This window comes from Biomphalaria glabrata, chromosome 15 (genome assembly GCF_947242115.1).
Source record: "Biomphalaria glabrata chromosome 15, xgBioGlab47.1, whole genome shotgun sequence".
NCBI lineage: Eukaryota > Metazoa > Mollusca > Gastropoda > Planorbidae > Biomphalaria > Biomphalaria glabrata.
In genome coordinates, this window is record NC_074725.1 from 8158511 (window position 1) to 8185273 (window position 26763).

The window sequence follows — 26763 nt, forward strand, 5'->3', positions numbered from 1 at the left end:
GAGATGTGTAGAAGGTAGAGAGAGAGATGTGTGTAGAAGGTAGAGAGAGATGTGTTTAAGGTAGAGAGAGATGTGTAGAAGGTAGAGACAGAGAGAGAGATGTGTAGAAGGTAGAGAGAGATGTGTAGAAGGTAGAAAGAGATGTGTAGAAGGTAGAGAGAGATGTGTTTAAGGTAGAGAATGAGATGTGTAGAAGGTAGAGAGAGATGTGTAGAAGTAGAGAGAGAGATGTGTAGAAGGTAGAGAGAGAGATGTGTAGAAGGTAGAGAGAGAGAGATGTGTTTAAGGTAGAGAGAGATGTGTTTAAGGTAGAGAGAGATGTGTAGAAGGTAGAGAGAGATGTGTTTAAGGTAGAGAGAGATGTGTAGAAGGTAGAGAGAGATGTGTAGAAGGTAATGTCGATAGGCTAGACTTCCAATTCTTATAGAAGTAATACACAACAAGGCGTTTACATAAATGGCATGTGCATGTACTTGATATATAATCTACTTTTTTTTTCTTTCTTAAAGGCTATTGGCAAACCTGTGTTCCCTCCTTACTGGAGTCTTGGGTTCCACCTCTGCCGTTGGGGCTATCGAAACATTACAGACATGGAAATGGTGATTGAGAGAAACAGAGCAGCGCAGATACCATACGTAAGTATGAGAGCTACTTTGGACACCTTTAACAGAGTCATTTCCTTAACACCAATGAAAGGACTATGTAACAGGAGAGGGGGCAGGACAACCTGATGTTTAATGTTTTGAGACTGATCTGAGTTTAGTATCCTGTTTTGTAGCCTGCAGGACTCCGACATGAAAATATGAGACCCGCACACAGAAGTCTACCAGAGTTAGTGAGCTGAAGAGTCGTTTCCAACAGAAATAGCCTGCACAGTGCGCTGCGGAACATTCCGGGCTCACTTAGGTCTCAGCAGCCACATAAGAAGGAACCAAATCCTAGTGCAAAGCTGTCAGCTCCTTGTCCTTGGATGACAAAAGTGGTCATGGTCGAACCACGATGGACGAACTATATTGACCTGCCGTGAAGCAAAGTACTTCACCTGCACCTCTACCTATCTCTAAGTCTGTTGAATCGTTGGGGTTCAACACAGGATCTGTTGATCGTCCTTCTCCACTTTTTTCTGTCTTTAGCTTTGGATAGAATTTCTATCAATGACAGGCCTGTCCATTCTTTTATGTTGTCTTCCCATCCCTTTCTCTGTCTGCTTCTTTTTCTTTTTCATGGTACTGTTCCCTGAAGGAAGATCTTTGCGAGCCCTGAGTACCTTGTGATATGACCAAAGAGTTTAATTAAGCTTTTTTTTAAAAAAAATAGTAGTTAGCAGGTCATCGTGGGTCCAATTGCTGTGCTTATCCTGTTTTATTGTGCTAATCACACGATGCTCCGTTGAAACGATGGCTTCGGTCACCAGGTATCTAGAGAACACACTGAGGTTTGACAACGATTGACGATTTTAATATTAAAACTGAAGTAAAGATATTTAGAATGAAAATTTCGTTGCATTCACGTGTTATCAATGCACCATTACAAAAGGAGATATTGCCGCTTAAAAAATAAAAAATAAAGAACAAAGAATTTGCTTGAAACAATGAACGTCTCTATTTTTCAGTTTTCTGCCATTTTTAATAGAGTTATCCCTGCATACCTTTTAATATTTATATCATTCATAATCATTTCACAGGATTCAAATTTGCGCTAGCCTTGTTGTGCTAGCATTAAAATACTTGTTTTCTGACCTGCCAATATGAATCAATGATGAGACATATTTACAAATAAACACAAAATTTAGACTATATTAAGGGGTGATAACTCTAAATACCACACAAAATATAAGTCATTAAAAATCTCCTTGATTGCATTCCGTTACCACAGTTATAATAAACTTAGATAAACAATGGCGTTAACCCAAGAAAGACTTAACTCCTAACTAGAATATGACGTAATGTTGAAATTATAGAGACGACAGTGCAGATATAATAAATCTATTTAAAACTATTTTTTAAATGGTTGTGAGCTAAACATTAAGTCACGTGACTTCTCGTCTGCTCGTTAGGATGGTCAGTGGGCAGACGTGGACACATTTCATAAAGCTTACGTCTTCACCTACGACAATGTCAGCTGGACGAATTTCCCGGATCTGGTCAGGAGACTGAAAGGTTACAAGATGCATTTTGTTACCATTGTGGTAGGTGTCGACAGAAGAGATTAGAATATATTACTTCTCAACTGATGTGCAGTTTAAAGGCAAGCAAAAGACAGACAGAGTGACATATAGATAGATAGATAGATAGATAGAGAGAGAGAGAGAGAGAGAGAGAGGGAGAGAGAGAGAGAGAGAGAGAGCAACAATATCTTTAAATAACACTTTGGAATAATTAAGAATACGAGATTTGATTAGAAATTTGTGACAATGTTATTAGGCCATTATAATTTTTAAAAAACCGATCTCAATTATTTAAATTTTATCTACCAGAAAAAAAAAAACATTCATTAAATGCAGATTTCGGCTAAGGCTACCGATTTTATTCATAGAGCCATTCCATTCCTACAAGTTATAAGTTTTTTTTTAAAGATAACTACGTTCGACCTGTCTCCACGTGTTAAGATAGGCATGCTAATTAGACAGGTCAACTCTGCTAAATCATTGACTTTCCAGACAGCTGCTCCAATGGCACTAAGGAGCACTTTTGCAAATATGTCATAGCCTATGGAATAAGAAATGTGCCTAATATTTTCTTGAAACTGTGGAACTCCATACTTAACATTTTCTTGAAACTGTGGAACTCCATACTTAACATTTTCTTGAAACTGTGGAACTCCATACCTAACATTTTCTTGAAACTGTGGAACTCCATACCTAACATTTTCTTGAAACTGTGGAACTCCATACCTAATATTTTCTTGAAACTGTGGAACTCCATACTTAACATTTTCTTGAAACTGTGGAACTCCATACCTAACATTTTCTTGAAACTGTGGAACTCCATACCTAACATTTTCTTGAAACTGTGGAACTCCATACCTAATATTTTCTTGAAACTGTGGAACTCCATACTTAACATTTTCTTGAAACTGTGGAACTCCATACTTAACATTTTCTTGGAACTGTGGAACTCCATACTTAACATTTTCTTGGAACTGTGGAACTCCATACCTAATATTTTCTTGAAACTGTGGAACTCCATACTTAACATTTTCTTGAAACTGTGGAACTCCATACTTAACATTTTCTTGAAACTGTGGAACTCCATACCTAACATTTTCTTGAAACTGTGGAACTCCATACCTAACATTTTCTTGAAACTGTGGAACTCCATACCTAATATTTTCTTGAAACTGTGGAACTCCATACTTAACATTTTCTTGAAACTGTGGAACTCCATACCTAACATTTTCTTGAAACTGTGGAACTCCATACCTAACATTTTCTTGAAACTGTGGAACTCCATACCTAATATTTTCTTGAAACTGTGGAACTCCATACTTAACATTTTCTTGAAACTGTGGAACTCCATACTTAACATTTTCTTGGAACTGTGGAACTCCATACTTAACATTTTCTTGAAACTGTGGAACTCCATACTTAACATTTTCTTGGAACTGTGGAACTCCATACTTAACATTTTCTTGGAACTGTGGAACTCCATACCTAACATTTTCTTGAAACTGTGGAACTCCATACTTAACATTTTCTTGAAACTGTGGAACTCCATACCTAACATTGTCTTGAAACTGAACTTTGTAAAAAAAAAATAATTTAAAAGCCTTTCAGTGAGATGAGTGAGTCAATGGAAATTCTTTTTTTTTTAATTTCTCTTAAATTCACTGTGCGTTGATTCGCGAAAACGCAAGTTTGGTGTTATCAATATGGCTTGAAATTTTTAAAAATACAGTTTTCAGTTCTAAGTATCAGTTTACTTTTGGGCCATCTAGCTGAATTTAGAATATACGAACACTTTTCATGGAAACGATTGTCAAAAAAACAAACAAACAAAAAACAACGAAAACTTTTTTCTTCTATCTATGAATGAGATTGTTTGTTTAAACCAGAGGTCATAATATGCCATTGTAGTATTAATAGCAGAGTAAAATTCCGGACTTTTTCACAGCTTAGGTCAAAGCCTCCTAAACCCAAGTCAGCTCTGAGCTAAAAATGCCTAGCCAGAAGTGGGTTCTGAACTTGAGACTCTGGGTTTGACTGTCACATTTACTCTTCTGGGTTGTAAGTTTGTCGTCTTGCACCGCTGCCTGGTCACAATCTTCACTGGGTTTTGATCTCAAGACACTTGGTTCGCCAGTGAAGTAGAGAACAATTAAAATGTGTTTCTCTTCTGGGTCATAAACATTTTATATCACACCACAGCCTGGTCACAATCTCGTGTGTCTGTGTGGGTACACCATCGTCCCTCCGTGACTTCTGTTTCCTAAACTTTGAAATGAACAAACTTGTTTTACATTTTTCGACATTAGTGTTTGGTCTCCCCCTGTTACCTTTCCAACAGGATCCTGGGATCGGTTCTAATGACAGCATCATCCAAGAAATACAGAGAGATTGGCCTGCATACAACATGACGGCCACAGGTTACGAGGCTGACATTTTTGTCAAAGCGGCAGACAACTCTACTCTTGTAGGGGAGGTAACTAATAATTTTCATTTAAAACTACAATGATTAGCACTTTCAGATTTTTAGCAGTTTAAAACTATTGGACTAGAGTTTATTCCCTTACACTCACTTCTCTCTATATATAAAAATTGAGCAAACATTTATTATTTAAAGTTGGCTAAAATACAGTCATAATTTCGTCTTGTAATGTGTAAATGGGGGTCAAACTATTTCATTTCCTATTATAGGGCCGGCCTGGATAATTGGAAATCCTCGGCGAAATTAATTTTGTGTCCCCAAATAAAATGGAAAATACATAGTTGACATTAAAATGATACCTTTATTCTGGCCATTATGGCCTTACCTGAGTTACTGTGTCACAGTTTAAATAGCAACTGTCATTGGTGTTTTTCAGGTTCTGCGCCTAATGCTATTCTTAAGGTTAGATATTTAGGTCCCATATTATTCTCTGATTTTTGCCATTTATCGATATTGTTCTGCTTAAGGCAGGCATAGTTCTCCGATGTTATGTTCATTGATTTACAAATCTGTTTTGCTTGGTCGCAGGTTGGTAATTATATGCAATTATATAAAGTATTATAAACAATCACGGTTGATAATTGCTGATCTCCCTTGTTTTACTAAACAATTACAGTTGTCTCCCTTACCCCTAGGTCTGGCCCGGTGTGACTGTGTACCCAGACTTCACCAACGACAACATTCAAGACTGGTGGACACACTGGATTCGTTTTTACCGGGAGAGTGTCGGTGTGGATGTGGATGCCTTGTGGATTGTAAGTGCAAGCTGTGACAGTCCATGTCTACTCTAGTAACAGATACTAGGAAACTCGATAGGTCATTTGTCTCATTGAGATTATAATTAATGTTATAAGATACCGTTATGTAATGACAGTCGAATGAATCATGAGTCTAAAATACTTTGTACATTGTTGTTATTGTCAGAATACTTTTACATACTTGATATTTACTTTTAGTTGTGTTTGTAATATTATTGAACAACATCTTGCTGACTAACAATACTAAAGCCTTTGCTACTTTGCTATACAGAAGTGAACATGGTCAACCTACTCGTAGCAGGAAAAAAAGCTAAAATATTTTCCGATGCCTAAAGCGGATCTTTAAAATAAGGTGGCAAGATAAGCAACCAATGAGGAACTACTGCGAAGAGCAGGGTGCCAGGACATCCGCTCTGTTATTAGCAGCAGACGCCTTGGCTGGATTGGTCACGTTCATGGAATACCAGTAGGTTGAATTCCACAAGACATTCTGCATGGCGATCTAACAGAAGGCAGGAGAGCCACTGGTCGCCCACTTTTACGGTATGCAAATGCGACATGAAGCTCTTCAAAATCGACACTAGCAGCTGGGGAAAAGTGGCACCGGATAGATCCATATGGAGAGCGAGCATAAAGGAAGAGTCCCGGATTGAAAATGGCATACACAATAGTAGAAAGAAGGGTAAAAAATTCAACGGTGTCTGGTGATTACATATGCCCGACTTGTGAACGCAGCTGTGTATCAAGGATTAAAGAAGTTGCAAAGAGAAAAGATTGTCTCTCGAGGCGTTTAATTCCACAGAGGTTATACATAGATAACTTGAAAGGAAAAATAATGTAAATGATGATCCTTCATTTTCGAAATAATTAATAAATGGTTTTATTTTTTATTTTTTTTTTGTATGAACTTTAAGGACATGAACGAGCCATCCAATTTTGTTAAGGGATCAGTCAAGGGATGCAACCAAAATAATCTCAACTATCCAGTTTATCGTCCACGTGAGTTATAGTTCTTTGCTTACAGATACTGATAAGAATAACTTATGTTGATAATAGAGCAGAAGTTAAGTCATTGACTTTTTGTTAATGAGGGCTTATAATCTAATTGAATTGTAGCTTCATAAAGCTACCCAACTTACACTTGTAGGCGTATTACTCAATAATTGAAAAATTGAATACAGAGAAAAGCTTGAAAATTTCAATAACTAACAAAAAAATCCACTTTTGTTTACAAATATTTCTTTCAATTACATTATGGATGCTAGGCCGACCTTAGCGAAGTAAATTTGGTGTCCCCAAATAAAATACACAAATAAAAATAAACACCATAACAATAAAACAACGCAATTTTAATTGTTGGTTAAAACAATCAGTGCTGACAAGTCACGAAATTCGATAAAGCACCTCTTTGCATTCTCCGTTTGACATATCCACCAATAAGAGTCAATAAGGTTCTTCCAACATAGCTAATTAATGTTATTTACGAATAAACTGCAAGTTACAGTTGAGACATAGAGAGCTAGGCTAGTAGACTTAGATCTCTGTTATATTTGAGATTTAATCCAAGTTTGGTGTTTTTTTCTCTCTGAAAATTGTTCCTGTTCGATGCCCTCACTTACTGGAGGCTTGAGGCGGCTGCCTAGTTTGCCTACGCCTAGCCTGGTGGATGAATGTAGAAATAAAACATTAAAATATCAGCATTACGAAAGATTTCAACAGTTTACTTCCACTCACTTACAAGCTATTACTATCGCCATTCAATAAACACTCGCGAGTCTGTCTCTCTCCTCGTTCCTCTTCCCTTCTATCATGTCACGCAATACTGAAAGTTGCATCAGAAACTATGTATATACACACACACACGAAAGCCATAACACTGGTCCTGTATGTTAAATCGTTATATAAGTATAACACGGAGGAGGTGGGGGAAGTACTGGTGGTTGGTCGATGTGCTGGCCACATGACATCCTTGTTAACCACCAGTACCAACCCTAAGGACCACACAGTCTGAAAGGTCAGGGTGAGAAAAGGGCCAATTGACCTTGTATAAGTAAAGTAACTCAATGTAGCTCAATGTAACTCTTTAACACATTGCGATGTATGGGGACAGTTGATGCAAAGCGTGTCCTATTAATGACTGACTGTTACCAAGGTAATATGTGGCCAGCACAACGACCAACCTAACCCAACATATATCAATTACCCCCAGTTGAGTTTGGTGGACTCAGGGCATCCTAAGAAATCCCAAAGTTCTAAATCACAGACTTGCATAGAATTTGAACTCCACATATCTCCGTTCTAATCCAAGCGCTTTACCACTCGGCCAGCATGCCTCCTTAACATTGTAATGATTATGTTTTATCTTCATTGGTTGAAATGTTTCTCGGCACTAGATCTAGATGGTGTTGAGGAGAAAGGCGAACTGTTTGTTAAGACTCTGTGTATGGACTCACAGCAGACTTTAGGCAGACACTATGACGTGCACAGCTTGTATGCTCACACAATGGCCGTCAAGACTTACAGGTCAGAAACTTTGATGTGCCTGAGATTTTGGGCATCCATGTTCCAAGCAATACAAACTAGTCTAGTACTAGCCTTTACCAGAACAAACGTATACACTACTAACACGATATGGCGTCTCTCTCTCTCTCTCTCTCTTTCTTTGCCTGTCTTTGTCTGTTTCTGTGTCTCTCTCTGTCTGTCTCTCTGTTTCTGTGTCTCTCTCTGTCTGTTTATCTGTTTCTGTGTCTCTCTCTGTCTGTTTCTCTGTTTCTGTGTCTCTCTCTGTCTGTTTCTGTGTCTGTCTCTGTCTGTTTCTCTGTTTCTGTGTCTCTCTCTGTTTCTGTGTGTGTCTCTCTGTTTCTGTGTCTCTCTGTTTCTGTGTCTCTCTCTGTTTCTGTGTGTGTCTCTCTGTTTCTGTGTCTCTCTCTGTTTCTGTGTGTGTCTCTCTGTTTCTGTGTCTCCCTCCTTCTTTCTGTGTCTTTTACTCTCTCTGTTTCTGTGTGTGTGTGTGTGTGTTTGTGTCTTTGTCTTTCTCTCTCCCTCCCCCTCTCTATGTGTCTGTGTGACCCTCTCCCTCTGTCTGTTTCTTTGTCTGTATCTGTGTGTGTGTGTGTGTTTTTGTCTTTCTCTCTCCCTCCCCCTCTCTATGTGTCTGTGTGTCCCTCCCCCTCTGTCTGTTTTTTTGCCTGTATCTGTGTGTGTGTGTGTGTTTTTGTCTTTCTCTCTCCCTCCCCCTCTCTATGTGTCTGTGTGTCCCTCCCCATCTGTCTGTTTCTTTGTCTGTATCTGTAATTCCTTTTTGTGTACCTACTTATTTTCAGTGACATTTTTTAGGTCTCTCGAGTCATTATTTCCTGGTCAGCGACCCTGGACAATGACCAGGTCATCATTTGTAGGGACTGGTCATTACGCCACCAAGTGGCAAGGAGACAACCAGGCCCAGTGGAGCAACATGCACTATTCTATTATATGTGAGTATAATGCTTTATCTGAAATAAACATCCTCTATAGAGTGGACATTAAAATTGTAACGCTTGAGAATGGCTTATTGATACTAAACGGGACGGACGACGGACAGACAGGCCACACAAAACTAATAGCGTCTTTTTCCCTTTCGGGGGCAGCTAAAAAGACACCATGAACTATTCATTTTATTTCTATCATAGATTAGACGATTCATTTCAATTCTTGGTAGTTAGAATTAATTTCTTTAAAAAAATACATTAACTGTAAAGCGTTTTTTTAGCGGCCCCCGAAAGGGGAAAAAACGCTATTAGTTTTGTGTGAAATGTCTGTCCGTCCCTCCCGTTTAGATCTCGTAAACTAGAAAAGATATTGAAAATCCGACATCTTGATATTTTTACGTTATGTAAGTTCTGTCCTAGTAGCTACTACATTAACCCAGAAATAATGTTTACCTTTTTTTAAGAGAAAAAAATCTATTTAGTATGCATATAAGTAGGACATAATTTAAAACAACAATTAATAAGTAGGTTTTCATATTATCGCGTGAACAGCAATACAGTGGGATATAGATCACTTAACTAAAGGAATTTTGTTTTTTACGGAAATGTGTTTTCTTTTTCCTTTTTTTTTTGAGGATTTGAATAAGAGATTGACCCTTTACAAAACAATTAGATCAATTAGATACTCATCATAAGACATCAGTTAGGCCGGGTTCATATTTAACTTCACATTCACTTTCACCTATCCTTTGGTCTGCTGAACCGCTGGGGCACCATACAAGATCTGTCAACCGTCTTTCTCCATTTTTCTCTGTCATTTGTCTTTGATAGAATTTAATTCTGATGTTCTTTCTGAAAATATTGAAACCTGCATTTTTACCTGCCTGGGTGGACCACTTCGGGGGCCGATTTTGAGTTTGTTTCCACACAAACTGTCTTTGTAACCTTGTTTGTTCTTGTTTTTTTTTTCAGCACTGATGGAGTTTGGTCTCTTTGGTTTTCCCATGGTAAGAACTTAAATGGAGACATTTGTTTACTAACTTTTCACTATTTATGATACGCTTACGATATATATGGTCAAGTGATAACGTAAATTACGTGAAAAGGACATAGGGCCAAGTGATCACCATTTTTTTTTCATAAAATATATTATCTAGGATTATAAGGTAAAATGGAGGCGCGGTGGCTTAGCTTCTGAACCGGGGGTCCCGGGTTTGAATCCTCGTGAAGACTGGGATTTTTAATTTTGGGATGTTTGGTCGCCTCTGAGTCCACCTAGCTCGACACCCTTGTTAAACGTAGGCCACAGAAACGACCTTAACATCATCTGCCCTATAGACCACAAAGTCTGAAAAGGGAACATTACTTTTATATTCATAATATGAATGGCCAGGAGTGCTATTTTATTGATTTTCACGTCATCAAATTATGGTTAGAGACTGTTCTATTTATCTGTAATTTTATAACCGATCTACTTACATCCGTAATCGAGTAAAGACATGTCACATACATAAAGGGCAGTAAATGAAAGAATAATTAACACTGCCGATTAAAAAAAATCTATTTTTTTAAGGAGTAAAAAACGGTGGGGGGGGGGGGGGGGAGAGTAGGGAGTCTGAGTATCCAGTGTTCACTTCTGCTGTTGCTGCTGGTCGGAGTTGTGGAGTCGAAGGACCGAGAAAGTTTTTCTTTCACATTTGTAACATTTCTCATTAAAAATATTGATTCTAGGGTTGACCTCCATACATATATATTGCTTTATGACTAGGCTTCGCATTTGTTGAAAGTTTTGGTAATAAAACAGGTTGACACAACTTTACATCCACAAAAAAAACACATTTTTTAAAAAGCGTATCTAATAAAATCATTTTTGAGACCAAAAGAAACAAAGAACAATAACTCTATCTTGATGGGAATGTTCTCTTTTCAGAACGGGGCTGATATTTGTGGCTTCTGGCTAGAGCCTAGCTACGAGATGTGTGTTCGATGGCACCAACTTGGAGCATTTTATCCTTTTGCTAGGAATCATAACGGCAAGGGAGATGACCCTGTTGTTTTTAAGGTAATTTGTTCTTAAACTTGTGGAGTACTTTGGTTTACACAGGATTTTTCTCATGTTGACACCACTAGTGCAGCCAGCACGCATCGTACGAGACGGATGTATTAGTTTATTCTTAAAACAGGATCCTACTTGTAGCATTACAGAGGTGGATCCTAGGCAGGGAAACGAGAAGCAACAAAGGAATTCTAGGTATCAGCTACAAAGACGGCATCACACATGAGGAAATTATGATCAGAATTGCGATTGGGCACTATAATGAGGCTCTATGGCTGAGCGGTAAAGCGCTAGGCTTCCGAAGCGTTCGTGCCGGGTTCGAATCCTGGTGAAGACTTGGTAATTTATGTCCACCCACCTCTAATAGGTACCTGACATTAGTCTGGGAAAAGTAAAGGCGGTTGGTCGTTGTGCTGGCGACATGACACCCTAGTTGACCATGGACCACAGAAACAGATGACCTTTACATCATCTGCCCTATAGATTGCAAGGTCTGAAAGTGAAACTTTACTTCACTAGAATGCCTAGTTTGTCCTCTGCTCTGAGGTCACCCATGAAAGTGTGGCCCCAAGTTAGACGAGGACGTTCCTGTTTGCGCTTTCCTGCATGTCATCGCAACTCTCTGTATGCGTTGTTCATTCTGTCGGAGAAGTTGTCCCGAATTCGACGCTCTGTCACAGTCTCACTAAGTGGTCGATTTTCTTGTTTGAGACCCGATCTCTACAAATGACTCCTAAAATACTTCTCAGCCCTTTTTGTTGAGCCACATTTAGTCTTTTCTCAATTTTGCCACATGCATATATTGCTGTTGGAATGACGATTGTGTTAAGAAAGTGTATTTTTATCTTAAGTCCAATGGCTTGGCTTGTCCAAAAGAAGTAATACAAGAAATAAACAGAATGAGAAAGGATGAACCCCCATCATCTTTGTAAATAGGAATTGATTTTAACTCTTTCTCTCCTAATTAACGATAACATCTGTAAACTATACTTTGTGTTATATAAAAAGAACATGTAAATGTAACGTTTTTCGATTACGAACACAAGTTGAAGTTTGATCATAACAGGGTAGAATGCAGAAATGGGAAAAATAAACAATCCGTCAGAACATCTAAGATAATTGCGGAGATAAAGAGTTAAAAATAATATTTCATGAGTTACTATGTGAATAATTTTTCTACAGCGCTGTCATTTATGCACAGCACCAAGTTAATTTTGAGTCAACAATCTTGTGATAACTATCTGTTTTATCTACACTAGCACCAAGACCCGGCTTCATTCGGCCAAGATTTTGTTAATTTGGTCAGACCAGTCCTGATGACCCGATACAAGTTCCTGCCTTACCTGTACACACAGATGTACCGAGCCCACGCTGAGGGTGAAACAGTGTTTAAACCTTTATTCTTTGAGTACTTCCATTTTTTTTAAATTAAATCCATAGTTGACTTTAGTAACAAGACTTTACTGATAATAGAAGAAAAGTGTTGTTTAGTTTAACGTTAACTATTGTCGTTAACTAATGTCGTAGCTAATGTCGTTAAATAATGTTGTTAATCAGTGTCGTTAATTAGTGTAGTTAACAAATGTCATTAATTTCGGTGCCCCACGGAAACGCTTTAAAGACCAGCTTATACATCACCTTGCCTTAGCTTACATAGAAGAGCAAGTGGTTGCATGCGGCCTCAGAACGAGACAGCTGGAGGTCACTCACAAAGGCCGCGGTATATACATTTAAGACCAAAGGAAAATCTACTGCCGAGGACAGACGCAGACGGCGAAAAGGAAATCTTAATCGACCACCGGCGGACAAGGGTTATGCTTGCCCTGGATGTGGCAAAATATGTAGGTCACAGATTGGGCTGGAGAAATACTGCATTCCTCATTAATCTTCGGACTCGAAGACAAGCCTTATAATTGTCGTTAATCAATTTCTTAAAGTAATGTTGATAATTAATGTCGTTTTGGACACCCAGTCCGCCCCTGCTCCTGGTCACTTAATTGTCTGAAACTTTATTCAAGAAATTTGATTTATAAAAATGCATACTTACATAGTTATGTAGAAACATGGAAATGAATGTATACATTGATACCTAAGATGGTCTTACAGCACAAGATAGAACTTCAGTGTCTCAACAGGATTTATTTTGCTACATCCAACGCATTGTTCACCGGTGGTCGATCTAGATTATATTTTCGCCTACTGCCAGGTGCTCTCTTCTATATTATTTAAAGCAAGTTGGCGCCTAAACTGTTTTTTTTTTCGTGGGGCACCTTTGTTACGTCGACCACCCTTCAGCTCACCAAAAAAAAAAGATTGCCTTTGGCATACGTTTGTCCCTCATATGGTATACGTGGCCTGCCCAGCGTAACTATCTGACTATAAGAAGTCCCTCTAAACTGTCCGTACTGACATTCGCAAGAACATCGTTGTTTGTAGTACGGCCTTTCCACCGTATGTCCATGATGGAGCGCAAACATCTTTGGTGAAAGTGTTCAAGAAGCCGTGCTTTCTGTTTGTACGCAAGTCTCAGATCCATAGTCACATAATATCCCTTTTGAACATTCACGTAAGCTTCCTGGTCGTGTGGTATGCGCACTGGACTGTCATTCGGATGGCCTCGATAGTCCCAGGATCATACCCTACACCCCCACCCCCATCGTCCTCGTTTGGGCTTGAAGGACCTAATTGATTTTCAAATCTGAAGGAACATGCCAACTCTGAGTAAGCAAGAAAATCATAAAATCGATTTATTTTAATGTTTTAGGAATGAGAACAGAGAGCTAAAAATATTATTAGGAAAGATTACAGTAGAGTAACTGACTACTTAGAGTGACTTAGACCAAGCTAAATAGAACTAAATGCTTAAACGTTAATGAACAGACTTTAAGAGACTGAATTACATTATAATTTGTTTATCATTTCAGATTTGCTTCAGACACAAGAACGTTGTCAATAGACAAGCAGTTTATGTTGGGACCAGCATTTTTAATTTCTCCAGTCCTGGAAGATGTGAGTTTATGTTGTTATTGAACTCAGCGGTGTATAAACCTCAGGGGGTCAAATAAGTTCCTGACACACATGTCACGGACCGTAAATCCGCAGAAAGATCACATTCGTCGATTCCGTTGGATCCAAGCTTTTGTGACCCATTTTACAAAGCTCCTATGAGGTCACTCTGCCATTTTACAAAGCTTCTATCAACTCACTCTGCCATTTTACAAAGCTTCTATCAACTCACTCTGCCATTTTACAAAGCTTCTATCAACTCACTCCGCCATTTTACAAAGCTTCTATCAACTCACTCTGCCATTTTACAAAACGTCTATCAACTCACTCTGCCATTTTACAAAGCTTCTATCAACTCACTCTGCCATTTTACAAAGCTTCTATCAAGTCACTCTGCCATTTTACAAAGCTTCTATCAACTCACTCTGCCATTTTACAAAGCTTCTATCAAGTCACTCTTACATTTTACAAAGCTTCTATCAACTCACTCTGCCATTTTACAAAGCATCTATCAACTCACTCTGCCATTTTACAAAGTTTCTATCAACTCACTCTGCCATTTTACAAAGCTTCTATCAACTCACTCTGCCATTTTACAAAGCTTCTATCAACTCACTCTGCCATTTTACAAAGCTTCTATCAACTCACTCTGCCATTTTACAAAACGTCTATCAACTCACTCTGCCATTTTACAAAGCTTCTATCAACTCACTCTGCCATTTTACAAAGCTTCTTTCAACTCACTCTGCCATTTTACAAAGCTTCTATCAACTCACTCTGCCATTTTACAAAGCTTCTATCAACTCACTCTGCCATTTTACAAAGCTTCTATCAACTCACTCTGCCATTTTACAAAGCTTCTATCAAGTCACTCTTACATTTTACAAAGCTTCTATCAACTCACTCTGCCATTTTACAAAGCTTCTATCAACTCACTCTGCCATTTTACAAAGCTTCTATCAAGTCACTCTGTCTGCCTGTCTGTCTGGTAAAAAGTTTGAACATGTTTTTTCTTCCGTCTCCCATTCTCGGTTCAAGTTAAAACTTTGCACAAGTATTCATTGAATCTGACAAGACATGAATCAATAAAAAAATAACCAATTAGTTAATTAATTGTTGGGGATTAGTTATTTTGTTTGATGTCGAAATAAGTGGAATTATTAGCGGTTCTTTCCCATAGATAAGCTTTGTTTTTTAAAAAGTATTTTTTTCCTCTATTGCTTGTTCATGTACTGCGCTGAAAGTTGTCGCGTGCGAGTGAAGATTTCTTTGTTGTTTATTAATCGTGTTTTTTGCATATGAACTACTTTGTACGATTTGTTTTCAAGTATATTTTGTTTTTTAGACGTCACATCCTAGTTTTTAGTATTTCGCTAGCGGAGAATTATTTTCGGGCTGTGGGTCCCTTTCTGCGTTACAGTTCCCACTGTTTCCCAGTTTTAACGGTATGTAAGTACATAGATGATTTATTAATCAAGGTTCGATAGTTCGGTGCGCGTGTCGTTTAGGAAGGTTCTTGATTTAGCGGCATTGCGAGGTTTATTCTTTGTTTCAGGGTGTTAGTCTTGGGGCTGCGATGTATGGCTTGCTTTTGAGTTCGCCCTTGGAGCCGTAGCTGAGCCAGGCCTTGGGCAGGTCACGCTGGTCTTGGGCATGTCGCACTGGCCTTGTCGTAGTATACATCTCACGGTGTCCGTGGTGTACTAGTGGAGTACTGGGCCGTGGAGTCCAGTTTGAGTGTGTCTGCGTGTGGTGTGCTATTTTTGCATAACTACTAACGTAACTAGTGTATGGAATTATCATGGAAAGCGTGGTGGAGAGGCGCTTGAACTTGGCTTGGCTACCTAGAAGGGGGCTCGAGGTTCGACACCCGACTCGGGCAGAGTTGTGTGTATTGAGCGCCTAAAGGCAGCACGGAAAAACCTAGATACCCCCTCCCCCCACTGGTCCACAAATGTGATTGGACCAAAAAGCGCTCTGAGCATGCTATAAGCATGAAAGTAGCGCTATATAAATGCTATAATAATAATAATTTGTAACTATTTGGTAAATAATGTTCATTGCCTATTCGCATTTTAGTATTTAATATTTGTATTATTAACAAGCGTTGAGCATTCATGTACAGTTCGTTATGCGTACTTCTAGTTTGATATCATTAATATCATTATATCATGAAGGCATTAGCCTACCGAGGTGGGGAAACCGTCCCCTAGATTTAACCGTTAAACAAGAACTTTTGCATCATTTTTGTTCTCGTGAAGACGAATGGTTACATAATAATCGGGGAAATGGAAGTATCGGTTTCAAAATAGAAAAACATGTCAGCATAATGAAATGGATTGTGTTTCCGGGTCGTTGCCATGACGACAGTCTGTTGTGGCAAGATGATATCAGTTTTTTTTTTTAAACGTTGTTATCTATCTCACCTTTGCTGCTGTCCAGTCCTGCTGATTCTACTTTAGATTTACGTGGTGGCTGAATGGTTTGTCTTCCAAACCGAGGGGTTTTTGGGTTCGAATCTCAATGAAGGCTAGGAATTAGAATTTTCTGGACGCCTTTGGCTTCACTCTGTTGGGTATCTGGCATTAGTTTGGGAAAGTTGGTCGTTGTGCTGGCTACATGACACCCCCTTTAACAGTCGACCAAAGAGAAATATGACCTTAGATCGCAGGGTCTGAAAAAAATAATGCGGGGGGGGGGGGTACTTTATTTCATTAGACCTAACTAGAGCATTAATAATAATGACGATTTTTTTTTCTTAATTAATGCATTGCGTTGTCCATACGAAATTTTGGAATCACACAAATTTATCTAATTCAAATCATTTGTGCTATTATGTGTAGGCCTATATTGCGTCATTGTTTGTTGTGAATGTTTTGTGAGAAAGTAATTAACAGGATGTGAACAATAAAACTTTGATGGTCTTCAATGTCTACTTGTATAAGCGCAAAGTCTCTGTTATTGTTGTTATTAATTAATGTATACAGTATGTTATTGATTTATCTGTGACAACAGAACACCGTTGCTGATGAATATAATAAGGCTAACCAAGAAACTACAAGTGCAACAAAATTACTCGTTGTCTTCAATGGTTGTACTTCTACGACCTATATAGAAGTATATTTTTAGGTGTTTGTTTTTTTAAATGACGTACTTTCCAGTTTTGGATCAATGGAATTTAATTCATCAAATTATTTATTGACATATTTCAGAATGTAAGAATGGTGAAGGCGTATTTCCCTAATGGACGATGGTTTGATTACATTAATGTAAGATCTTTTTTTTTTCCAACTAAAATTCATTAAGAATTATTCGTAAACTATTATTATTACTATTAATATTATTTTATTAAGACTGTTCTAATATGTCAATGCTCTGTGGGTGCCACATGAAAGAATATGACCAGGGCCGGAATTCAGAGAGGGCAGGCGGGGTCACAGCCATGGGGACTCCACAAGAAAGGGGCCGCCACAAAAAAAAAAAAAAAAAAAAAAATCTATATTTCGACGGGTCAGAAACTTTATTTATTTTTTTTTTCCATTTTTTACCAACAATACTTTAAATCTTACAGTTGCCAACGCAACACTGTTGTGGTTTAAAAGTGTCCACTGATAGATTGCGTAAACCCTAAAAATTTACATTTTTAAAAATTGAAATATGCATATTAAATAATTTTATTTTATTAAACGAATGAAAATTACTCTTAATTTACAAGTACTTTAGTTTTCGCTCAATATGACAGGCTTTTAGAATTTATTTTTATTATTAATAAGTGAAGTTTTTACTAAAGCTTTCGAAAAAAATGTAGGGACTTCCACAAAGACTCTGCCCCCGAGCCTCCACATACCTAAATCCGGCCCTGGATGTGACTTAATCAATAGAGCGCTATAAATGTCTACTCATACTGAAGATGAAGCGCTTTAAATATCTACTTAGTACACTGTTCTGAAGAAGAAGCAAAGACCTAGACCTACGTCAGGGGGTATTCCCGCAGGTATTCAGAGTTCAATAAATAAATACACATTAGGAACATTTTTGTGCATCGTCTTCTAAGTCTGGATCTAGGCCTATAGGCCCATCTACCAAGTCTGGATCTAGGCCTATAGGCCCATCTTCTAAGTCTGGATCTAGGCCTATAAGCCCATCTTCTAAGTCTGGATCTAGGCCTATAGGCCAATTTCCAAGTCTGGATCTAGGCCTGTAGGCCCATCTTCTAAGTCTGGATCTAGGCCTGTAGGCCCAACTTCTAAGTCTGGATCTAGGCATGTAGGCCTATCTTCTAAGTCTGGATCTAGGCCTATAGGCCCATCTTCTAAGTCTGGATCTAGGCCTATATGCCAATCAACAAACTAGAATCTTCTATACCATATATCTATATCCAGTATTCTTGTTTAAACTACTGTCGTTTAATGTTGTCCTGTCTGGATCAGTATCACCAAACTAGCATTGTACATATTATTATTAGATTTATACAATGGCGTCAACATGATTTTTTTTCATGAGTGTGGTAATCTATCGTTCATTAGTTGTTATGAGTAAAGTAGGCCCCAAATAGCCCTAACAAAAAGTCAGCACCTTTATAAAGGAGCAACGTTTTTATTTTTTTTTTTAATTTTATGTTACTTGTTTTTAAATATAGGGCGAAGAGATCAACAGTGTTGGTCAGAATGTCGATCTCATAACGCCTTTAAATAAGTTCAATCTCCATATCCGCGGTGGGTATATAGTGCCCTGGCAGACACCCAATGTCACCACAGAAGACAGGTAAGGCGAAAAGCCTCTGCTTTTTTTTTGTACTATTTTAATAGTTTACTTCACGTTTCTCCTGGGTTTACTAAAGTTATTATTACCGAAAGAGGTGACGAATATAAGCACTCCATTACATTATATGCAATGTTCCCAAATGCATGAGTTTCACATAGCCTCTGACAACCAGTCCGACTCTTTGTCTTCACGTGGTGCTCGTATATTGGGTCCAGTAGAGCTGTAATCACTGACAGAAGAAGGTGCAAAGATGAGCAACTGGCTCCTTAACTAGTAAGCCATGGGAAGGCGGGGCTCCTTAGCATTAGCTGTCTACCCGCCTAGGAGACAGAAAACTCTAAATCAGACCTGAGGAAAAATCAAGAACCAGTATCATTGGGCAGCTTGCAGCACATAGCATAACACCCTGGCAGAGCCTGCGACGCCACGGATCCCAATTTGTATCGACACTTGCGTTCACTTTTTAAAATATTAGCTGCGTCGAGGGGGGCGGACTGCTGTGTGGGCCACATCATTCCGACCACAGCTAATTCCCTGGCATTCATTTAATTTCTATAAAATGATCCATATTCTCTTCCCGACTGAAGGAGGCCATACAAAATCTCTTGCTACAAATGTTTGCTGGGTTGGTTTGCTGATATCTCTCTCTGTTTGTCTCTTAAAGAAATGCCTTGTTCGGACTATAAAATCTTTTCTCCTTTTAGGGTCAGAGAAGTTCCGAAGGTTTTAACGTACAATTATTTGAATGTCGCTTTCATTTGTGTATACTAGCTTGGATAGAGGCGTCTTTCTATTGCTTATCTTTTATAGGGGAGCTAACCATCAACTAATTTTGGGCTGAACTTTTGTATCGGTATTGGCGAGACCAATCGTTATTAGAAATAGAAGTCGACGTCAGACCTGTGACGTGACAACGTCAGACTTATGGCGTGGCAACGAACTATTGGTCTAAACTGCCTACAGATTGCGACGTCGCAGGTCAGTTTTCAGCCCTATTCCAACGATTGGTCTCAGTATTGGACGGCCACTGTGTCTTACCAGTGATATGCCCTTCATCTGGCGCTGTTTTGGGTGCACACCTCATGTTGACTTCCTGTGACATGTTAACAGATCACTATTAGCCAATACTGTTAAATAGCCTCATGTATGAATCTTCATTTTCTGAAGCATTTCAGAATACCGTATTAATTGAATATAATCCAACATTCTGGTGTGAATTTCACAGGTAAAAGAAAGTATAAAAGTGTCATTTGTGGCTATAGTATAATTCGATCGTTCTTATAATGTATTGTTAAGTGTAATGCATACTTTGAGGACACATTTTCTCAAGGATAATAAAGATTATTATTAGCATTATTAATATTATTAAATATTTGATCCTTAATGGTAGAGAAGATCTGTCAGCGACCCTGGCGTGGAAATGAGTATGCTGTTGTTTAATATTATTATATTTGTATAGTGTAATAACTTAAGGGAGGCGACTCAACGATATACATATGCTTAATCACAAGAGGACATCACAATGTCTGCTTTTAGCACAGCCTCTTTATAAGCTCTAGACTTGGGCGGAACTCTTGTCAACATTCATCTCTAGGCTAGTTCTTAGCAGTGCACGAACGAGAGTTACAAATCAGTTACACTATATTAAAAAGAATACATTTGAGTGAAAGTTGGAACTATCTCAGTTTTGAAAGCCTTACTGTTTATTATAAATTTACTTCAGTATCAAACTAAATATGTTTGTTCATTTATTACAAACACGCTGAAAGCAGATAATTTTCAGGTGAACAACCAGTCAGAAACTTTATGATATAAAAAATATTATTGCAAAGCATTTTTTGTGTCCTTTAGTCGAACCAATGACCTGGGCTTACTGGTAGCACTAGGACCAGACAACACAGCTTCCGGTGAAATGTTTTGGGATGATGGGAAATCAATAGGTGAGGGTGTCAATCTATATATATATGTGCTTTATTTATATCCTGCTACATTTTGTGTATGTCACAATGTCACTTTAATATAATTTAAAATATTTCGTGTAAGATTGTTTTCACTGGCCTCGATTCACTGTTTTTCCTTACCGTCCAAGTGGTTAGGCAGCACGCAAAGACCCGTGTTCTTGTTTTCTGTGGTCAGACTTGACCCTGTCTGATTTCTTGGGCTTCCGTTTATATATTTTACTTGTTTTGGTCCCAAAACTTTTTTCCTGGTCATCTCATCATCGTCGTCACCTGTCCCTTGACATTCATCGCAGGGATGTTGTGACAGTTTCTTTGCACGACCTTTTCATCGTGCTCTCTCCTTGGAGGATGACTTTTGACAGTGTGTCTTACAATATAACCAAACCAGCTCAGCTTTTGTTTCTTCACAGTATTGAGGAGTTCCTTCTTTTTGATTTGTAAAGTACCAAGTCATTTGTCTTCTTTTCCTGGTAGCTGATATCCAACATTTTTCTGTACCATATACTCTCAAAAGCTTAAATCCTTCTTTCAGCCGTAACGTTTAGTGTCCCACTTTCACAACCGTTAAATTATCGCTTTATATAGCGCTACTTTCATGCTTATAGCATGCTCAGAGCGCTTTGGTCCAATCTCAGTTGTGGACCAGTGGGGGGGGGGGTATCTAGGAGAAGGTTTTTCCGTGCTGCCTTCAGGCGCTCAGTAAACACAATTCTGCCAGAGTCGGGTGTTGAACCTCGAGCCCCCTTCGTAGCCAAGCCAAGTTCAAGCGCACTTAGCCTCTCGACCACACTTCCCGTAAAGGAGTAAAGACACCACTAGCGGCGAATACACTTTTAATGTTACTTTGAAACTGATATTTATCTTCCAGATTTTTCATAGTTTGGTCATGTCAGCGGATGCCAAGCTTAAACGGGCTTTTATCTCCTTTATCCCCCATATCTTGCTATGTTTGACCCTAAATATTTAAATGAGTCAACTTCTTCTAATGTTTGGCCATTCAACTGCATGCAACATCCACCACAAACTAATATTTTGCTTTTTTTTTCCCATGCCAACTGCTCTAGGTACAGCATTTATTTGTGAAGTAGGATCTTGTATCTGGTCTGATTTTTTTCCCAATCAGGTCTATATCATCTGTAAACCTGAGGTCGAGTTCAGAGTAAATCCTTCTATAGTTTCCATCATAATATGCTCCAGAAATATAGTGATTAGAAATGGAGAGAGAATGGATGTCCTAAGACTTTCTCCTATTTGGTTGTTCAGAAGTACTGATCTATTTTCATTTTGGTATAAGACTTTGATAGTATCGACGATTGTTTTTGTTAGTGTTCAACTCCCTCATCACTTGTCACACGCCCTTATGCCAGACCCGGTCAAAATATTTCTTGAAGTCTATGAAGTTTTGTGCCAGTTTCTTTTGGTGTTGAAAGGCATTTTTCATTGAACAATTTGATGTCAGCCGTGCTCCTGCCTGCTCTGAAGCCTGTCTGTTCTTCAGAAGGACCTCCCCTGATTTTCCCTTGAAGTCTGTTGAGAACTGTTCTAAACAACGTCTCTGGCCTCCTTCTAAGCTTATCTGCTTCTTCAGTCAGAAGTGTTACATCGTTGCTTTCAATCATTGTGGTTCAAGTCTTCTGTTGGTTACATCTTTTCATGTCTTCTTCCATATGCTTTATTATTATTTTTTGCTATTGCCAACTTTCAAGCTACCATCCAGTTCTTTTTGGTCGACTTCATTTTCATTTTGCTGGTAATCTACTCTATAGATTATTTGTTCTTTGTACTTGTGAGGAAGTTCGGAGTGACAAGTTTTCTTGAACAACTAATGTGTACAGATTTGTCGTGTAAATAGCCTCTTTAACTTTCTAGAGCTAGGTAAACAAAAAATGTAGATTTGATCAGTCATGCTTAATCATTCTTATCAATTTTTTTTTTACATTCTTTCTCAGTAAATGAAACAAATTACAATCTGATCAAGTTCGATATTATCAAGGTAAATTTTTCAATTAATAAACCAATAAAAAATAATTAACTAGAAAAGAAATAATAAAGTATAAAACTAAAGATATTTATTAGTAAACATATTTCTAAAAGTATAAAATAGTATGTTAATATAAGAACCTCATTAGTATTATAATAAAGTACTTCATTGGTATAGTATCAAGTTTACAATTTCTAGGAAAAACGTTAGAGCCGTTTTTAAGATCCGTGTCCACCCACTCATGAAGAGTTTGCAAGCTGACAAGAGGAATTGTAAAAAATTAAGGTGTTGAGTAGAAAAGTAATGCACTGAATTAGACTAGAACTAACGGTACTATTGACTACGGTACTGAATGTACCTACTAAAGGAATAGAATAGAACAAAAAGTTTATGAGAACAGAAAAACGAGTTTTAAATGCTGAGATATGTCATGTCATTGTCGTGTGTTAATTTGGTGTCAGAACTGTGGACAAAACCAAAAGGATGGCGGTTTGAGATCCAGTTCAACTTTCAGTTGTAAGCATGCAGTGTTATATAGATTTTATTTTTGCCTTATCAGATCAAGGGATCTTCTTTCTATCGAAGGAAGCATTACAGTGAGAGACCGAAAGCAGAATGTAGTTAGGCTAAATAGAATCTCCCTTCTCCCCTTGGCCTACCAAAACACTTTATCACAAACTTGTGAGCGTGTGTGTGTGTGTGCTTTAATGGGGGTGTGGTGGAGAAGATATAATCTTTTAAATAAAAGTTAAACTTTGTGTTTGGGATGGGGACAGTAAGTTCCTATATATCGAGGAGAACAGAATAGACCACTATTTGTATAGCGCCTCTTCTAGCAGTATTACCATTCTGGTGTCCTATCTCGTATGTGGACTTGTTGGGAGTGAGGGGGAGTTTTCTGGGAGGTTTTCTTAGGCGTCTAATAAACTTACATCGTGTTGAAAAACACCGAGTCTGCATCGCAGATTTGAACTCGAGCCTCATTGAGTGAAGTAGCCAGGCGTTTTTTTTCTTTCCATCTAATACAATTATTTCAGCATTAAATATGATTGATATTAGAAAAAACTAATTGTGATTATTTTATACACATACTTTCAATCTATTTCTAAAACAAGATTTAAAAAATGAAATATAACGATTATTTTTCTTTGTTTAATAACACGTAATATAAATATTCAAAAGCATTTTAGGTCCGCGACCCCTAATACAATCGTCCACTAGGCGGTGACCCCCCAACCATTTATTTTTTTTCCTCCACTGGCTTAAGCAAATTTGATTTGGCTAGTGTTAAATTTCCTACACAACGTGATTAGATCATCTCCATAGAAATGTTTCATCCCGCAACGGCGTTTCGACGCATTTAATGGACAGTAATTTCAGTTGTTGAAAAAGTATTCTGCAACAACGAAGATGTGGTCCGCAACAAATATTTTCGAATAATAATTATAAAAAAAAAGAAGTAACTACCAATAAAAATACATTCCATTTACTTAAAGAGTCATTCGTATCCCCTGGCTATATGTCCGTATTCTTAGATCTATCTTTGTTATTTCCACTTTTTATTTTATTGATGCTTGTCGATCGTTTCATTATTTGTTTAATAATTAGCTGAATAATTGTCCAATCCAACGGTATTGCAAATATAAATGTATATTGACTATAGTACAGATATGCTTGTTGCAACACTTTAGAGACACACAATATATATATAAATATATATACTTAAATAAATATGAAAAATAGCCTCCCCTCCCCCCCAAAAAAAAAAAAAATTTCCATTGGTTTTAGGCGACCTTTCGCAAACGGTCTTTCGAATCCCAAAGGGGTCGCGACCCACAGATTTAGAACCCCTGCGCTAGAAGTATATATGGACAATCGTAGCTTGTTCTGTCAACTTCCGTATGTGTTCATTAGTGTAAATCGTTGAATTTTAAAATTTTGGTCCTTTTTAAGTGCACTTTCTCGTTATACACAAGGTTCACAAAAGATGTTTCTTTAGCTTCAGTTGAAAGTTAAGGAGCCAGCTCAGTTGGTATAAAATTTGAGCTATTATTAGTCCAATTAACTGTGTCAAAACAAAAGCATAATTGGATATCTTTATTTTATTTATTTATTTATTTTGGAATTAGGCAGGGGAGTTAACAATACGAATATTTGTGAAGTCTACTACAAATATTGGGGGACAACTTCACTTCAAAACCATAGAGATCTACGGGTTGTCTCGCTTGCCTCAGAACTTTGCGGTGAATGGTCACCCTTTACCAAGCTCAAACATCAAAGTTTACAATAACGTGAGTATTAACCTCCTTTCATTCTAACCTACGTCTTCAAACACCAGTGGTTCCCAAACCTTTTCTTTAGTGGAACACCTCGCACATTCAGAGACTTTAGCAGAACACTTTGCGAAATCGAAGAATTTAGCGGAACACTTTGCATATTCGGAGAATTTAGCGAAACACCTTTTACAATCGGAAAATTTAGTAGAATGACTTTGATGATATTGTGTCCAAAAAGAGCCTAGTTTCGTGTTAAGAGCTAAATTCTAATATCTGATAAGAGCTCAATTCTTTTCTCTGGTGAGGTGTCAACCCTTTTTCTATACATAAACTTTGTTGCAACATATTAAGATAATAAGAAATTCTTCTTGGCGCAAACATGTTGAGACAACCGAGGTAAATTATTGATGGCTTGCTTTGCTATTTTGTAACACTATCAGACAAACTTGACCAGAAATCATTTAATACTTGATCTTTGTATCTTTGTTTCGAATTAGAATAAGAACGTAGGTAAGTTCAAAGTTCATAGTGATGTTGTTATAGTTATTTTTCTTTACTTACAAGAGTTCATAAATCTAGTTTTATTTTATATTCTGTATTAGTTTACTACTCCATAGTTTGGTAAACACTGACCTAAACATTTACTACTTCACAGTTTGAGAAACACTGACCTAAACATTTACTACTTCACAGTTTGGGAAACACTGACCTAAACATTTACTACTTCACAGTTTGAGAAACACTGACCTAAACATTTACTACTACACAGTTTAGGAAACACTGACCTAAACATTTACTACTTTACAGTTTGAGAAACACTGACCTAAACATTTACTACTACACAGTTTAGGAAACACTGACCTAAACATTTACTACTTCACAGTTTGGGAAACACTGACCTAAACATTTACTACTTCACAGTTTGGGAAACACTGACCTAAACATTTACTACTTCACAGTTTAGGAAACACTGACCTAAACATTTACTACTACACAGTTTATGAAACACTGACCTAAACATTTACTACTTTACAGTTTGGGAAACACTGACCTAAACATTTCTATTCACGAACAATTTATTCTTCTCTATAACCACAGTTGTTATCCTAGAATCTGCCCTCGTGTCTCCCAGCTGCACCACTATGTGTTTAATTGTTTGTATTTATGTTTCAGATTATCTATCTGATGGACTTACCTAATCTACCAATGACTTTGAACTCCACAGTCACGTGGTCTATTGGTTGAAGAATCAAATTTTAACGTCTTCTTATTCATTTATCAATTATATTAATCATGAACAAATGATGCAATTAATTTTATTCATCATCATCATATTACTGAATATAGGCTTGCATTTTATTAGCCACAAGTTTTGTATTTCAAGAAATTTTGAGAGTCATATCTAAATAACTATAAATAAATATGTACATGTAAATGTGCGTGTCTTATCTATCCATCGATCTGTTATTATCAAAAGCAATCTTTTGGCGAGCTTAAAAGCGTAGCAGAAGTGTCCCTTGAATCGCTATAAAGATCATTTACTACTCTACTTTCTCTCACTGGCACAGAGGAAAGCTGGCAGCGGATGTCCTCTAAAAGAGTCTGCTGGAGATAAGGTCGCGGAACACACATTTAAGACTCAAGGAATAATCCTTGTTGAAGACAGGCGCAGACAACGTAAACATAAACCCCCTTCCCCTTCCGCAGTCAACGGTTTTGTTTGTATTAGATCTAGCAACTTGGGTTGCCAATATGTAGCAACTTGGTTTACATTAGATGTAGCAACTTGGTTTGAATTAGATGGAGCAACATGGTGCGAATTAGATGTAGCTACTTGGTTTGCATTAG

The 26763-nt window shown here is 37.8% G+C and overlaps 1 protein-coding gene across 3 annotated transcripts in view; it reads left to right on the forward strand.

Annotated features, from left to right (window-relative positions):
* The window catches only part of LOC106075122 (sucrase-isomaltase, intestinal-like), a 42625-nt gene extending 16286 nt beyond the window's left edge, over positions 1-26339 (forward strand). For 2 of the 3 annotated variants that reach the window (XM_056012769.1, XM_056012768.1), the window contains exons 8-24: positions 510-635; positions 2057-2188; positions 4506-4640; positions 5282-5401; positions 6319-6403; positions 7798-7927; positions 8741-8877; positions 9844-9878; positions 10802-10933; positions 12187-12335; positions 13852-13936; positions 17146-17202; positions 18573-18697; positions 20549-20637; positions 22608-22651; positions 24769-24930; positions 26089-26339. In XM_056012769.1, coding sequence (XP_055868744.1) covers positions 510-635; positions 2057-2188; positions 4506-4640; positions 5282-5401; positions 6319-6403; positions 7798-7927; positions 8741-8877; positions 9844-9878; positions 10802-10933; positions 12187-12335; positions 13852-13936; positions 17146-17202; positions 18573-18697; positions 20549-20637; positions 22608-22651; positions 24769-24930; positions 26089-26160 — 1815 coding nt within the window. In that variant the 3' untranslated portion in view covers positions 26161-26339. The remainder of the gene's footprint in view (positions 1-509; positions 636-2056; positions 2189-4505; positions 4641-5281; positions 5402-6318; positions 6404-7797; positions 7928-8740; positions 8878-9843; positions 9879-10801; positions 10934-12186; positions 12336-13851; positions 13937-17145; positions 17203-18572; positions 18698-20548; positions 20638-22607; positions 22652-24768; positions 24931-26088) is intronic. The other variant, XM_056012770.1, reaches the window with a different exon arrangement.
* Positions 26340-26763: the final 424 nt, after the last annotated feature.